Below are 16,950 nucleotides of genomic sequence, written 5' to 3' on the forward strand. Positions count from 1 at the left end.
TTGAACTAACAGAAAGAAGTCCAAATGTGTGGATAAGAGTAAGACTGGCCCTAGTTTATAATCTTGTTTGAGATTCTAAATTGGAGAAAGGCCAATTTTGATGGTGTCAGGAAGGATGTGAAAGGTGTGGATTGGGATAGGTTTTTTTCAGGCAAGGGGATGCTTGATAAATTGGAGGCCTTTAAAAGTGAGATTTTGAGAGTGCAGAGTTTGTACGTTCCTGTTAAAATAAAAGGCCAAGCTATCAAGCATAGGGACCCTTGTTTCTTGGGGGATTTTGAGACCCTGGTTAAGGTGCATAGCAGGTATAGGCAGTAAGGAATAAATGATATGCTTGAAGAGTGTAAGAAATGTAAAAGAACACTAGTTTACTTACATTATTTAGAGATAAACGTGGAATAGGCCCTTCCAGGACTTTGAGCCACATTACCTGACAACTCCTGATTTAACCCTAACCAAATCACAGGACAGTTTACAGTGGCCAATTAACCCATGTCCATGGAATGTGGGGGGGTGGGGGGAGTGGAGCACCCGGAGAAAACCCATGCATTCCACGGGGAGAACATACAAATTCCTTACAGAAGAGGCCAGGATTGGACTCTGAATCCAACGCGCAGAAATCAGGAAATAAGCTTAAAAGAAGGCACAGGGTACTGTGGCTGGCATGGTAAAGGCGAATCTCAAGGGCATCTACAGATTTACTAAGAACAAAAGGATAGCAAGTGACAAAATTGGTCCACTTGAAGATCAGCATGGTCTTCTATTAATGGAGCCAAAAGAGATTGGAGAGATCTTGAGTAGATTTTTTGCATCTGTATTTGCTCAGGAGATGGGTACAGAGTCTGTAGAACTGAGGCAACATAGTGAGGTCTCAGATTGTATACAGATTACAGAAGAGGAGATATTCACTGTCTTAAGGCAAATTTAAGATGGATAAGTGTCCAGCACCTTGTGGGAGGCTAGTGCTGAAATTACAGGGGCGTTGGCAGAAGTATTTAAACTATATTTATCCATGGGTGTGTTGGCAGAGGACTAGAGGATAGCTAATGTTGTTCAAGAAAAGCTGTTAAGAATAAGCCAGGAAACTTTAGGCTGGTGAGCCTAACATCAACAGTGGGTAGATTTTTGGAAGGTATTCTAAGGGCAAAATATGTAAGTATTTGTAAAAGACAAGGTCTGATTAGAGATAATCAAAATGACTATGTGCGTGGTAGGTTGTGTCTAACCAAACTTCGAGCTTTTCAAGGAGGTTACCAGGAAAATTGATGAAGGAAAGGCAGTGGGAGTTGTCCACATGGACTTTGGAAAAGCCTTTGACAAAGTCCCAATTGCAAGGCAGGTCAAGAAGTGTGATCTGTGAATACAAACCAGGGTAGGATTTACACAGTTAGTAGTAGGGCACTGATAATATGGTAGAACACAGGGATTTTTTCGTGATTTTTATGAACATCCTGGATGTGGGGGTAGAAGGGTGGGTTGGCAAGTTTGCAGACGACACAAAGGTTGGTGGTGTTGTGGATAGTGTAGAGGATTGTCGAAGATTGCAGAGAGACATTGATAGGATGCAGAAGTGGGCTGAGAAGTGGCAGATGGAGTTCAACCCGGAGAAGTGTGAGATGGTACACTTTGGAAGGACAAACTCCGAGGCAGAATACAAAGTAAATGGCAGGATACTTGGTAGTGTGGAGGAGCAGAGGGATCTGGGGGTACATGTCCACAGATCCCTGGAAGTTGCCTCACAGGTAGATAGGGTAGCTAAGAAAGCTTATGGGGTGTTAGCTTTCATAAGTCAAGGGATAGAGTTTAAGAGTCGCGAGGTAATGATACAGCTCTATAAAACTCTGGTTAGGCCACACTTGGAGTACTGTGTCCAGATCTGGTCACCTCACTATAGGAAGGATGTGGACACATTGGAAAGGGTACAGAGGAGATTTACCAGGATGCTGCCTGATTTAGAGAGTATGGATTATGATCAGAGATTAAGGGAGCTAGGGCTTTACTCTCTGGAGAGAAGGAGGATGAGAGGAGACATGATAGAGGTGTACAAGATATGAAGAGGAATAGATAGAGTGGATAGCCAGCACCTCTTCCCCAGGGCACCACCGTTCAGTACAAGGGGACATGGCTTTAAGGTAAGGGGTGGGAAGTTCAAGGGGGATATTAGAGGAAGTTTTTTTACTCAGAGAGTGTTTGGTGTGTGGAATGCACTGCCTGAGTCAGTGGTGGAGGCAGATACACCAGTGAAATTTAAGAGACTGCTAGACAGGTATATGGAGGAATTTAAGGTGGGGGGTTATATGGGAGGCAGGGTTTGAGGGTCGGCACAACATTGTGGGCGGAAGGGCCTGCACTGTGCTGTACTATTCTATGTTCTATGGATCTGGTCATCAGCATCATTATGTGCCACGTTGTATGAAGTGGGCGGTCGTGGTCCTCCATCTGTCTTTAATCTGAGAAGCCCTAATAAGCTATTCAAAACTTTTCAGTTTATCCTTTAATGTAACTCATGAACGTCAAGTGCTGTCAACTGTGGCTTTTTCTTCCATTAATTTTTCCTGTCACTGCAAGATGTTTGAGGTTCTCTTTCCTTGGTATATGTCCCAGTAATTCCAGTTGCTGTTTCCTGATTGATGTCAGCTTTCTTTCTTATTCCAGCTTTTCATCACACTGGGTATAGAGATCTATAATTCCTTGAAAGTGGCATCACAGGTCGACAGCGTTGTAAGGGGAGCTTTTGGCACATTGGCTTTCATAAATCAGAGTATTGCATATAGCAGGTGGGATGTTTGTGTAGAAGTTACATAAGGGTTTGTTGAGGCGAAGTTTGGAGTATTGTGTGCAGTTCTGGTCACCTACGTACGGGCAAGTTATCAATAAGATTGAAAGAGGACAGAGAAAATTTAAAGGAATTAGCTGGGTCTTAAGGACCTGAGTGATAAGGAAAGGGTGAATAGACCAGGACTTTTTTTTTCCCCCTGGAGTATAGGAGAATGAGGGGAGATTTGATAGAGGGATACAAAATTATGAGGGGTAAATGCAAGCAGGCTTTTTCCACTGAGGCTGGGTGAGACAAGAACAAGAGGTCATAGGTTAACGATTGAAGATTGTTTTATTAGAACCATGGAAAATGAAGAAAGCAAATTACTTCAAGTCGCAGAAGAAGTTGTGGATGGATGGATAGGGCAAAGGGAGTGTCTTGGATAGGGTGAAATCATAGTTGTTCAAGTCATCCACTGTTAACACAACTAGTAGATTAATGAGGGCAGTTAGTAGAACCAGTTAAGGGAAAAGAACAAGCAAAGGGGTATAAAAGAAGTGAAATTCAAGTCAGCTGTTTATGACACCTGAAAATAAAGGGAATGTTGGAAACATTGCTAACATTTGGCATTGTCTGTAAAGAAAGGAAAGTCTAGCCTAATGTCACAGTTGGATGGTAATACAGTACAACAGGTCAGTTCTCGTAAAACAAAAAAATGCAAGTTACCTGAAATTGTTGAACTTTCTTGTGAGTACCAAAGACTGCAACTGGCCAATTGGTAGATGGGGTGCTGTTCCTCAACCTTAATTTGGGCCTCATTGGAATATGCATAAAGACACAGACAGATCTAAATGAGAGTAGGATAGGGAATTAAAGGGAGTCCTTTACTTCGGTTGGACAAAGCAATCGCCCAAACTGCCTTTGGTTCCCTAGTAGAGACCACATTCTGAGCATTGAAGGGAATGCATTAGGTTGAAAGTGCAAGTAAATCATTGTTTCAGCAGAAGGGGCTCTTTGGGTCACAGGTGCTGAAACTACCTCAGGTGCTTGGTGGAAATGTTGTGAGAAGGGGAGGATTGATGGAGATGGAAAAACAGATTAGGGTATCGTAAACTACTTGCTCCCTTTGGTGTGCTTGGGAAAGGGGTTGATAGGTGGTGTCAAACAGTGAAATATTGTTCAAGATGGCAGAAATTCTAAGTACCGTCTAAAACGAGTTTCCAACAAACTTTTTAATGCCATTAAGCAAGGGGTCCACAGATCCCAGGTTGGGAACCCTTGCTTTAAATGCCGAGGTCAGTAGGGTGGTAGGTGAGAACCAGATAACCTATGGTTGTTCTGGACAGGAGAAAAGGTTTGAGTGCAGAGGTTTAATATACAAATGAGATGTTCTTAAGCTATAATAGTGAAGAAACTATAGCGATAAGAGAAGGAAGTCACTTTGGCAGTGCCTGAATGGAAACTTATCATCAGAGCAGATATTGTGGAAATGGAAAAACTGGATGAATGGGATGACGCCCCAATGTGGGGGAAAAAATTAGTCAAGGTGACAAGTCCGTCACTTTTAATGGATGTAAGTGGCTAACGTATCCCCAGAGATTGAGAAACCCTGAAAGAGGAAGTGGCAACTGAACAATGTGAATGTAAAAGTAATGAAATTTTTGTGAGAATAGAAAGCAGCGTCACTGCACTTGTCATTGTGCCAGAAAAAGGCAGATGAGGTTCCCTGAGTAGGATTTAACCCCAGTCAATTAGGATTGGCAGCAACATCTCCTCCACGATCTCCATCAGCACAGATGCACCACAAGACTGTGTGCTTGGCCCCCTGCTCTACTCGCTTTACACTTACGACTGCATGGCTAAGCACAGCTCTAGTGCCATATTCAAGTTCGCTGAAGACACCACTGTCATGGGCCGAATCAGCATATAAGTGGGAGACTGAAAATGTGGCTGAGTGGTGCCATAACAGCAACCTCTTACTCATTGTCAGCAAGACCAAGGAGCTGATTATTGATTTCAGGAGGAGGAAACCAGAGGTCCATGAGCCAGTCCTCACTGGAAGATCAGAGGGGAAGAGGGTCAGCAACTTTAAATTCCTTGGTGTTATTATTTTGGAGGACCTGTCCTGCACCTAGGACTTGAGTGCAATCACAAAGAAAGCACGGCAGCGCCTCTACTTCCTTGCAAATAGTTTGGCATGACTTCTAAAGCTTTGTCCATAGATGTGCAGTGGAGAATATAATGACAGGCTGCATCACAGTGTAGTATTGAAACACCAATGCCCTTGAATGAAAAATCCTGAAAAAAAAGTTGTGAATATGGCCCAGCCCATCATGCATACAGCCCTCCCCACCATTGAGCACCGCTACATGGAATGTTGTTGCACGAAAGCAGCATCCATCGTCAGGACCCCTACCACCTAGGACATACTCCCATATTGCTGCTGCCATCAGGAAGAAGTTAGAGGAGTCTGAAGACTCAAATCACCAGGTTCGGGAATGGTTTTTAGCCCTCACCATTAGGCTGTTGAGCTAAAGGGGTTAACCACTCAACTCTTAACTTGCCCCATGCCCCATTATTGAAATGTTCCCATAACCTATTGACTCAATTTCAAGGACTCTTCATCTCATGTTCTCAATTTTTATTGCTTATTTCTTTATTATATTCTTTCTTTCTTTTTGTATTTGCAATTTGCTGTCTTGCACATTCGTTGAAAGACCAGGTTGGTGCGGTCTTTCATTGATTCGATTATGGTTATTATTCTATTATGGATTTATTGAGTATGCCCATAAGAAAATGAAATTCAGTGTTGTTTATGGTGATATATGTGTATGTACTTCGATAATAAATTTGCTTTGAACTTTGAAAACGAGGATCATTCTGTGCATTCTAAAAAGTTGGATGTAGACTGGGCCCAAATGTACTCCCCAGGTATACCTTCCACCTTTGGGTGGAATCAGATTTTATTTGTGCATTAAGTAGTGTAACCTGGTGGAATTCAACAAGGCTGAATTTCAGTTACCCAAACAGACATAACATTTTGGTTTCGCTGTAGTATCAGTCTGTGTTGTCTTTCAGAAGGAAGATGATTGTAAGTATTTTGTGATTGATTGAATCTATAAATGAGCCTGATCTGCTGATCTTGAGCAGCAATTATTGTATCAATTTTGCAATACAGCTGTATTTGAGTGCACTGACCAAAAATGATATTTCTTCCCAGTATTGTCAGAGGAATGCAGTTTTTTTGTGTTTGGATTGCATGAAATATTGTAGAGAGAAGTTAGTTTGAATTTCATATTTTAATACAAAAGCTGTTTTCTTTATATCTGTGGTATTGTATAATTCTCAGTCTCATGATTACTGCAGTATTTTCTGCTATTTTGGGAATGTAGGCACAATCGCATATTTCCCTAGTTTTTCCACATGATAACTCTTGGCCTTTGTTTTGCTGTGGGTGGCACACTGCATAAGCTGTAATGAAATTCATTCTTTGGTATTTCAAATAAACATTGTGTCTTCACATGCACGAGTATCAGTGGAAAGCTTGTGTCCTTTTGGTTTCAAGTGTGCTTGAGATGCAGATTTCCTCGCATATGAGAGTAAGTTTGTTGGGTTTGGATTTTGTTATTCCTTTTTTTTAGATTATAAGGACAAGCAGTCCTCTTTTATTGTCATTTAGTAATGCATGCATTAAGAAATGATACAATATTCCTCCGGTGTGATATCACAAAACACAGGACAGACCAAGACTGGAAAAAACTAACAAAACCACATAATTATAATATAGTTACAACAGTGCAACAATACCATAACTTGATGAAGAACAGACCATGGCACGGTTAAAAAAAAAGTTCATAGTCTCTCGAATGTCCCACATCTCACGCAGACAGCAGAAGGAAGAAGACTCTCCCTGCCATGCCTGACCACAGTCTGACTCTGAGTCGTCCGAAAACTTCGAGCCTCCGATCACCCCTCCAACACCAAGTACCGAGCACCATCTCTATCCGAACGATTCGACCTCAGTGTCGGTCGCCAGCAGCAGGCAATGCGGGGGATTTTGGGGCCTTCTCTCTGGAAGATTCTCGATCGCCCAGTAACAGCGGCAGCAAACTGGCATTTCAGAAATTTCTCCAGATGTTCCTCTGTGCTTTCACGTCTGTCTCCATCAAATCAGAATTGTCCACGGCCCCTATTTAACGGGTATGATATCATTTTCACCGGAGAGCTGCACTTTCCACTTTTCCGAAAAAGGAAGGAAATTGCAACCTCTTGCCAATAAAATAGAAATCAGAACTATGGGACAACTGTGGGGGAGAAAGTTTACCTCAAAATTACAATGAATGAGGTATTTTCAGCTAGAAACATTCCAAGTAAATGCAGATGTCCAGTTGTAGAAAATGGAATTTGTACTTCCTTACATTTAGTGTATAAATGAATATCATTTGTGTTCCCTTGATTTGTTTTTTGATTGATCTATTTTAGATTGTACTGTCAGAATAAATAGTGCACAATGTTTTAGTCTCTATGAAGATATACGAATGTGGCTGTCTTGAAATAATTAATGTGCAAAATGGTCTGAAAAAAATTCAATGCCAAAAATTATTTTCCTCCTTTTTGCAGATATATGTCGGGTGTGTCGGTCAGAAGGAACACCAGATAAACCACTTTACCATCCTTGTGTGTGCACTGGCAGTATAAAATTTATCCATCAGGAATGGTAGGTTGGGTCATATTTTATGCATGGAATAGTTACCTTTTGGGCAGACAATTTTAATTTGTCCTGAGAGAAAATTCTTTGCCAGCATTGGCTTTCTTCAAGTATTTGTATGCAAATTAACATCAGTAATGTTCATATACAGAATAATAATTTTTAAATTGACTAAAACTCTTTTGCTGCTGATAATGACAATGAATGAAAGCTGGAAGGTTGGAATATCACAAATTATGAAGTAATTTAAATTAATTTCACTATTTCTGTAATAAGATAACATTCATGAGCTTAAAAACAATTAAATTGAAAGTTAGAAATATAAATAGTAGCTCGTTCAGTATTTGAATTCATTTGGGGCATCTAAGATAGTTGAGTAGGAATATATCACCAAGGAAGCCTGTCTTATCAGCTGCTGCAGAGAAATCTACTCTTTTCCAGTCTCTAACCATGAAGTGGTGGTTTCATGATACAGTGGGTGAAGTGTATCCTCCCTGCTGATTCCTGTTCTTCCTTCGTAGCCTTGTTAATCTTTCTATTTCCAGAATTTGTCCCATAGATCTTGAAAGTTGCTATTAAATATACAGTGTCTCTAAAAAAGTATTCACTCCCCTGCTTTGGAGTTTTCATGTTTTACTGCTTTATCACAGTGGATTTAATTTGGCTTTTTTTTTGACATTGATCAATGAAAAAAAGACTATTTCGTGTCAAAGTGAAAACAGTTTTCTACAAAGTGATCTAAATTAATTACAAATATAAAACACAAAATAGCTGATTTATAAGTATTCACCCCCTTCAAGTCAGTATTTAGTAGATGCACCTTTGGCAGCAATTACAGCCTTGAGTCTGTGTGGACTGGTCTCTATCAACTTTGCACATCTGGACACTACTATTTTCCCTATTTTCTTTACAAAACTGCTCGCGCTATGTCAGATTGCATGGGGATTATGAGTGAACAGCCCTTTTCAAGTCCAGCCACGAATGCTGAATTGGATTGAAGTCTGGACTCTGACTTGGCCACTCCAGAACAAGAACTTTGTTGTTTTTAAGCCATTCCTGTGTAGCTTTGGTTTCATGCTTGGGGTCATTGTCTTGCTGGAAAACAAATCTCTCAAGTCATAGTTCTCTTGCAGACTGCATCAGGTTTTCCTCCACAATTTCCCTGTATTTTGCTGCATTCGTTGTACCCTCTGCTTTCACAAGCATTCCATGGCCCTGCTGCAGTGAAGTATCCCTACAGCATGATGCAACATCTACCATGCTTCACGGTAGGGATGGTGTGTTTTTGATTGTGTGTGGTGTAGCACTTAGTCTGATGGCCAAAAAGCTCAATTTTGGTTTCATCAGACCATGGGACCTTCTTCCAGCAGACTTCAAAGTCTCCCACGTGCCTTCTGGCAAACTCTAACTGAGATTTCATGTGAGGTTCTTTACAACAGTGGCTTTTTCTTTGCCACTCCCCCAGAAAGCTGCAACTGGTGAAGTACCCGGGCAACAATTGTATGTGCAGACTCTCCCATTTCAACCACTGAAGCTTGTAACTTTATCACAGTGGATTTAATTTGGCTTTTTTTTTGACATTGATCAATGAAAAAAAGACTATTTCGTGTCAAAGTGAAAACAGTTTCTTGGTGGCCTCCCTCACCAATTCCCTTCTTCCTTGCTCACTCAGTTTTTGAGACCGGTACTCTACGCAGCTTTACAGCTCTGTCATATTCTTGTCGTTTCTTGATGAGTGACTTCACTGTACTCCAAGGGATATTCAGTGACTTGGAAATTTTCTTGTATCCATCTCCTGACTTGTGCCTTTCAATAACCTTTTTGCAGAGTTGAGTGTTCTTTTGCAATCATGGTGTAGTTTTTGCCAGGAGACTGACTCACCAGCAATTGGATCTTCCAGATCCAGATGTATTTTTACTACAATCAATTGAAACTGTACACAGGTGATCTCCACTTAACTAATTACATGACTTCTAAAACCAGTCGGCTACACCAGTGATGATTGGTGTGTCATATTAAAGCGGAGGGGCAGAGGAAGTGGGGGAGTACTTATACAATTAGTTATTTTGTTTTTATATTTGTAATTAATTTAGATCAATTTGTAGAAATTGGTTTTCATTTTGACATGAAAGAGTCTTTTTCTGTTGATCAGTGTCAAAAAAGACATATTAAATCCACTGTGATTCAATGTTGTAAAACAAAACATGAAAGCTTCCAAGGGGGTGGGGGGGGGTTAATACTTTTTATAGGTACTGTACTTCCAGCAACTTTTTTTCTATCCGTGGATTACATTTCATAAATAACATTTTTGTTATTAATTTGGGGTTCTCTGAGTGCTTGGCTTCAAATTGGTAAAATCTTCAAGCCATATTAGATAACTACTGACAAGAAAATCTGTAGATGCTGGAAATCTGAGCAACACACACACAATGCTGGAGGAACTCAGCAGGCCAGGCAGCATCCATGGGAAAAAAAGTACAGTCGATGTTTCGACCCAAAAGGTTGACTGTACTTTTTTTCCCATAGATGCTGCCTGGCATGTTGAGTACCTTCGGCATTTTGTGTGTGTTGCTTAGATAACTACAGGTCTAGATTTTTAACAAACAGTACACCAGTTCTGCATTTGAGTATGTATTCAAGTCACACTTCTGTTTTGGACAAGATCTTTTTTATCTTTGATTCATTGATGCACTGGAGGTGGACCTCACTGCTAATGCACACAATTTGTTGACAGTATTTGCCCTAACGGTGAAGGTGGTTAACTAATTGATATTTTGTGACCAACATGGTGAACAATATCAGCAGAGATTTGATAGGTGAGAATACCTGAAAGGAAAAGATTAGGACTGTATAAAGTGGAGTAATTCAATATTTACAAGTTTCCCGTAAACTTCAAGTGTGAGCGGAGCTATTTTACTAACAAATATCTGATGTGTTTTTGAAAAAGGAAGATTTTTTTGAATTGCTAACATTCCATTTTCCTTCCAGTTTAGTTCAGTGGCTCAAACACAGCAGAAAAGAATATTGTGAACTATGCAAACATCGATTTGCTTTTACACCAAGTAAGTGACTATCAGTGTACCTTTTTCCTACCTTGATCATTTTAAGATATTTGTTGTAGGCTATTCACCGTCTATAACAAAGTTCATAAATAACTGCTGCAAAGTTTCTGAACTAGTCACTCATATCTTTTGTTTTGATATCCTTCAACATTGTTAAATGGTTTAGATCGAGAACTTGTGATATATTGCTTTGTATCCTAATCTGGTTGCTTAAGGTATTGTATTTTACTTGAGTAAATTTAGTTATAAACCTACATGTAAAACAATTGGAGAAGAACACATTTAAGTTTCTTGAATGCATCTATTTTAATGCTAGGAGCATTGTAAGAAAGGTGGATGAGCTTAGAGCGTGGATTGATACCTGGAAATATGATGTAGCTATTAGTGGAACGTGGTTGCAGGAGAGGTGTGATTGGCAACTAAATATTCCAGGATTTCGTTGCTTCAGGTGTGATAGAATAGGATGGGCAAGAGGGGGAAGTGTTGCATTGCTTGTCAGAGAAAATAAAATAGCAGTGCCCTGGCAGGATAGATTAGTGGACTCGTCTAGGGAGGCTATTTGGGTGGAATTGAGGAATAATAAAGGTGTTGTGAAGCTTGTCGGGGTGTATTATAGACCACCTAATGGGGACCGAGAACTGGAGGAGCAAATTTGTAAGGAGATAGCAGATATTTGTAGTAAGCACAAGGTTGTGATTGTGGGAGATTTCAATTTTCCACACATAGACTGGGAAGCCCAGTCTGTAAAAGGGCTGGATGGTTTGGAGTTTGTCAAACGTGTGCAAGGTAGTTTTTTGCAGCAATACATAGAGGTACCAACGAGAGAAGGGGCAGTGTTGGATCTCCTGTTAGGGAATGACATAGGACAGGTGACGGAGGTATGTGTTGGGGAGCACTTCGGGTCCAGTGATCACAATACCATTAGTTTCAGTGTAATTATGGAGAAGGATAGGACTGGACCTAGGGTTGAGATTTTTGATTGGAGAAAGGCTAACTTTGAGGAGATGTGAAAGGATTTAGAAGGAGTGGATTGGGACAATTTTTTTATGAGAAGGATGTAATAGAGAAATGGAGGTCATTTAAGGGTGAAATTTTGAGGGTACAGGATCTTTATGTTCCTGTTAGGTTGAAAGGAAAGGTTAAAAGTTTGAGAGAGCCATGGTTTTCAAGGGATATTGGAAACTTGGTTTGGAAAAAAGAGAGGGGTCTTCAATAAATATAGGCAGCTTGGAGTTAATGAGGTGCTCGAGGAATATAAAGAATGTAGAAAGAATCTTAAGAAAGAAATTAGAAAAGCTAAAAGAAGATACGAGGCTGCTTTGGCAAGTAAGGTGAAAATAAATCCAAACAGTTTCTACAGTTATATTAATAGCAAAAGGATAGTGAGGGATAAAATTGGTCCCTTAGAGAATCAGAGTGGACGGCTATGTGCAGAGCCAAAAGAGATGGGGGAGATTTTGAACAATTTCTTTTCTTCAGTATTCACTGAGGAGAAGGATATTGTGTAAAGTAAAGGAAACAAGAAGGGTAGTTATGGAAAGTATGATGATTAAAGAAGAGGAAGTACTGGTGCTTTTAAGGAATATAAAAGTGGATAAGTCTCTGGGTCTGGACAGGATATTCCCTAGGACCTTGAGGGAAGTTAGTGTGGAAATAACAGGGGCTCTGACAGAAATATTTCAAATGTCATTAGAAACGGGGATGGTGCTGGAGGATTGGCGTATTGCTCATGTTGTTCCATTGTTTAAAAAGGGTTCTAAGAGTAAACCTAGCAATTATCGGCCTGTGAGTTTGACGTCAGTGGTGGGTAAATTGATGGAAAGTATTCTTAGAGATGGTATATATAATTATCTGGATAGACAGGGTCTGATTAGGAGCAGTCAACATGGATTTGTGCGTGGAAGGTCATGTTTGACAAATCTCACTGAATTTTTTGATGAGGTTACTAAGAAAGTTGATGAGGATAAAGCGGTGGATGTTATCTATATGGTCTTCAGTAAGGCCTTTGACAGGGTTCCACAGGGAAGGTTAGTTAGGAAGGTTCAATCGTTAGGCATTAATATGGAAGTAGTAAAATGGATTCAGCAGTGGCTAGATGGGAGAAGCCAGAAAGTAGTGGTGGATAACTGTGTGTCAGATTGGAGGAGGGTGTGTAGCGGTGTGCCTCAGGGATCTGTACTGCGTCCAATGTTGTTTATCATATATATTAATGATCTGGATGATGGGGCGGTAAATTGGATTAGTAAGTATGCAGATGATACTAAGATTGGTGGCGTTGTGGATGATGAAGTCGGTTTTCAAAGATTGCAGAGAGATTTAGGCCAGTTAGAAGAGTGGGCTGAAAGATGGCAGATGGAGTTTAATGCTAAAAAATGTGAGGTCCTACATTTTGGTAGAACTAATTAAAATACATGGTAAGTGGTAGGGCATTGAAGAATGCTGTAGAACAGAGAGATCTAGGAATAATGGTGCATAGTTCCCTGAAGGTGGAATCTCATGTGGATAGGGTGGTGAAGAAAGCTTTTGGTATGCTGGCCTTTATTAATCAGAGCATTGAGTATAGGAGTTGGGATGTAATGTTCAAATTGTGTAAGGCATTGGTAAGGCCAAATTTGGAGTATTGTGTACAGTTCTGGTCACCGAATTATAGGAAAGATGTCAATAAAATTGAGAGAGTACAGAGGAAATTTACTAAAATGTTGCCTGGGTTTCATCTCCTAAGTTACAAAGAAAGGTTGAAGAAGTTAGGTCTTTATTCTTTGGATTATAGAAGGTTGAGGGGGAACTTGATAGAGGTGTTTAAAATTATGAGAGGGATTGATAGAGTTGACGTTGGTAGGCTTTTTCCATTGAGAATGGGGGAGATTCAAACGAGGACATGAGTTGAGAGTTAAAGGGCAAAAGTTTAGGGGTAACATGAGGAACTTCTTTACTCAGAGAGTGGTAGCTGTGTGGAACGAGCTTCCAGCGGAAGTGGTTGAGGCAGGTTCAATGTTGTTGTTTAAAGTTAAATTGGATAGATATATGGACAGGAAAGGAATGAAGGGTTATGGACCGAGTGCAGGTCGGTGGGACTAGGTGGGAGTAAGAGTTGGGCATGGACTAGAAGGGCCGAGATGGCCTGTTTCCGTGCTGTAATTGTTATATAGTTATAAGTTAAGTTCAAACCTCAAGTTCAAGTTTGTTTAATTTCATTCAACCATACATGAATACAGCCAAATGAAACTGCATTCCACCAGGGCCGAGGTGCAGAACACAGAACCAACGGTCATGCACAGCACAAGGCACATACAGTAAAGATAAGATAGCAGTAAACATACAGTCACACAATAAAAAAAATAGCCCAAGTCCCTGAGTGAGATGTCCTATAACTTGATGGTGCATTGTTGTTGTTGGCAAGAACAAGCCCTCAGAGGTCCACAGACGAACATACAGGGGTCAGCCCCCAATCCAGCATAGATGTCGCATAAGACTATTTTAGGTGATTTATTTTGTAAACTTTCAAAGTTAAGATTGAGTTAGGCATGGCTGTTTACAGGTCCAGCGTGCACGATGATTTGATGAGAAATCCATGGATGGCACAGATTGTTAGCAGCATATGACCTGATGACTTTAATTGTACCTTTATTCTCTCTCTCCAGTCTGATTTGTTTATTAGTACTAATTTCAGCACGTAGTCCTAGTGGTTTTTTAAAAAATTGGCATCTTGAAATTGAGGCTATTAATTTCCCTTTATAAGGTTAAGGCTCACCAAAGACTATCTAAATTTAACTGTATGATGCAAGAAACTTTTAATTGATCCTTCTTGCGTATTGAGTAGAATTCAGTGAGCTATGCTGTAGCTTTCCAATAACCATAGTATTTTTTCCTTTTAAAAAGCGGCCTACAGCAATTTCTCTGTAACTTATATCTCTAACTTTTAATACTTTTATGTCAGTGACCAGAGGATGTAAGCCTGAATGGCTACAATAATTAATAATGAAAATTTAGTAGGGGTTTTTTTTTCTTTCTTTCTTTTTTCCATAAAAATGCTGTAACATTTTGGTTTTTTTTATTATTATTGATATACTGTTCAGCTTGGTTGATAGTTTAACTCTTATTCTACATATGGATATGTTATCTTGATTATTTTGATGTATTTTTCTCTGTTGTTGATTTTCAATAATTAATAAAAAGATTTAAAAAGAAAGAAAAGAAAAATGTACCATTTGAGGCGAGAGGGAACCATCCAGCTATTTTGCTCTGTAATCTATAAGATTCCAAAAAGTTGAATTGTCAAGCTGTCACACAGAACACTTTACTGATATGCAGTACTATGCTTCGACAAAGAATGCTGCTTCCCAGTATTTACAGTAATTAAATAATCTGGTTCTCTACGCTTTCGCTTGTATCCAAGCAACTGAGTATGTTCAGTATGATTATATTTTGTCATGAAAGCAAACTGCATTACTTTCCTTTTTCCAAGTAATTCTGGTGACTGAGTACTTGGAGCTTTGTCAGGAATAAAGCTTCATTTTGAAAATTACATTCTAAAGAGCATATTGCTTTCTCTGCTTGTTAAGCTGCAAACCTGTTCATGAAAGAAAACATAAAGTAATGGGAAAATATTGAGTAGTGTGGAGAAACAAAAGGACTTTTGAAATTTGCAGTCCATACCAGTTGTAGGATATAGTTGAGAAAATGATTAACCTATAGATATTTTATTTGTTGAAGCATAGGATTTAAAACTAGTGTCTGGAACTGCATGTAATGCTACTTAGACCATGGTTTGATGGCTGTTTACAGTAGTGATTCCTAGTAAAGATTAAGGGTGCAAAGGAAACCTCAAGGTATTGCTAGGACTGGAAAAATTTAGTTAGCAGCAAAGATATGAAAATGTTTCTGTGGAACTAAAAAAAAAATGGAGTCTTAATTAAAGTGGAGTGGCCTAAATGAAATAAGTAGGAAACACTCGAAAGTAAAAACTGCAGATGCTGGCTGTAAGAACAGAAAATGTTGGTAATACCCAGCCAGTCAGGCTGCATCTGTGTGATGAGAATTAGTTAACATTTTGGCTCAAAGGTCCTTAGAACTGAGTGGAAAACACAAGTTTGTAAACCTACAAAGGAGGGTGTGGTAAGGTACTGTCTTTGAAGTAAATCTCACTTGAATTGACCTTGTTTAGATCTTAAGGTTACTCTAGTTTTGCCTTATCAGAAACATCCTTCCTCCACCCGTCCCAAAATTAAGGGCTTCTTTTGTCTCCACCATTCAGAAAAAAGGGCTGCAATGTGAAAGGTTAACTGCTTCTCTTCCGACAAATATGGCCTGACCTGCTGAGTGTTTTCAGCTTTTTTCTGTTTCTATTTTAGGAAGGATTGCTTTCCCTTAGGAAAAGGGTCAAAAGATTGAGGGCATAGATTTTAAATAATTGGTATAACGGAAAGAGGAGAAATGAAACATGTTGCACCCCAGAGGTTAGTAGGGGTCTAAAGCTCACTGTTTGAAATGTGTATATGGACTTCCAGAAGGCTTTTGATAAGATGGCACAGCTAGTAGAGCTCTTGCCTCTCAGCTGCTGTGACTGAGGTGAAATTCTTCAGCTGTCTGTGGAGTTTGCTGCTTTTCCCTGTGGCTGCTTAGTCCCTGGGTGCTCAGTCCCTCCCATATCCCAAAGGCAAGCTATTTGGAAGGTGAATTGGCCACTATAAGTTGGCCTTAATGTATAGGTGAGTTAAGTCTGCGTAACATTAAGAGGAATGTGGGGTTAATGAAATGGGATTAGTGTAAATGTGTGTTTTAAGGGTCGGTTCTAACTTGTTGGTTCAACGGGTATATGATTATGACGTTAACAAGTTCATCAGTAAAGTTGAATGTGTATTTATGTCATGGGTAAGAAGTTGGATAAGTAGGGACAACAGGGCCTTAGTAAATGATTTTATTTAAACTGGAGGTTGTGGAATTATAGCATTTCCTGGGGGTCAGTGTTAATGACCTACTGTAAACTTGGTACAACACAATTTCTAAATTTGTGTATAACAAAAAATTGACCTAGAAAAAAGATGCAGATTAATTTGTAGTTGGGTTTGTACATTAAATTACGTGTGTACAAATGATAGAAAGTAGTGAGGTTAAGAAAATGATTAATCAGGCATACACACTTTGTGTAATCTCTGTATTGCACGGAGTATAAAAGTAAGGGAGTAATTCTGAATCTTCATTATAATATTGGTTTGGCCTAGTTGGAGTATTGTGTTCAATTCTGGTCACTGCATTATAGGAAGAATGTAAAGGCAATAGAAAGTCCTAAATAGATTTACAAGAATTATTCCTGCTATGAGCGGCTATAGCTAAAAGGATGGATAAGAAAGGCTTGGCCTGTTTTCTTTTTTTTAAATGGTTTAGGGGAGATTTGATAGAAGTCTTTAGACAAAGTCCCTACA

The 16,950-nt window shown here is 39.6% G+C and overlaps 1 protein-coding gene across 6 annotated transcripts in view; it reads left to right on the forward strand.

Moving 5' to 3' along the window:
* Window positions 1-16,950, forward strand: part of marchf6 (membrane-associated ring finger (C3HC4) 6) — a 79,933-nt gene that overhangs the window by 9,471 nt on the left and 53,512 nt on the right. For all 6 annotated transcript variants that reach the window (XM_063069817.1, XM_063069811.1, XM_063069815.1 and 3 more), the window contains exons 2-3: window positions 7,379-7,475; window positions 10,455-10,528. In XM_063069817.1, the coding sequence (XP_062925887.1) occupies window positions 7,379-7,475; window positions 10,455-10,528 (171 nt within the window). The remainder of the gene's footprint in view (window positions 1-7,378; window positions 7,476-10,454; window positions 10,529-16,950) is intronic.

Source organism: Mobula hypostoma, chromosome 17, assembly GCF_963921235.1.
Source record: "Mobula hypostoma chromosome 17, sMobHyp1.1, whole genome shotgun sequence".
Lineage (NCBI taxonomy): Eukaryota > Metazoa > Chordata > Chondrichthyes > Myliobatiformes > Myliobatidae > Mobula > Mobula hypostoma.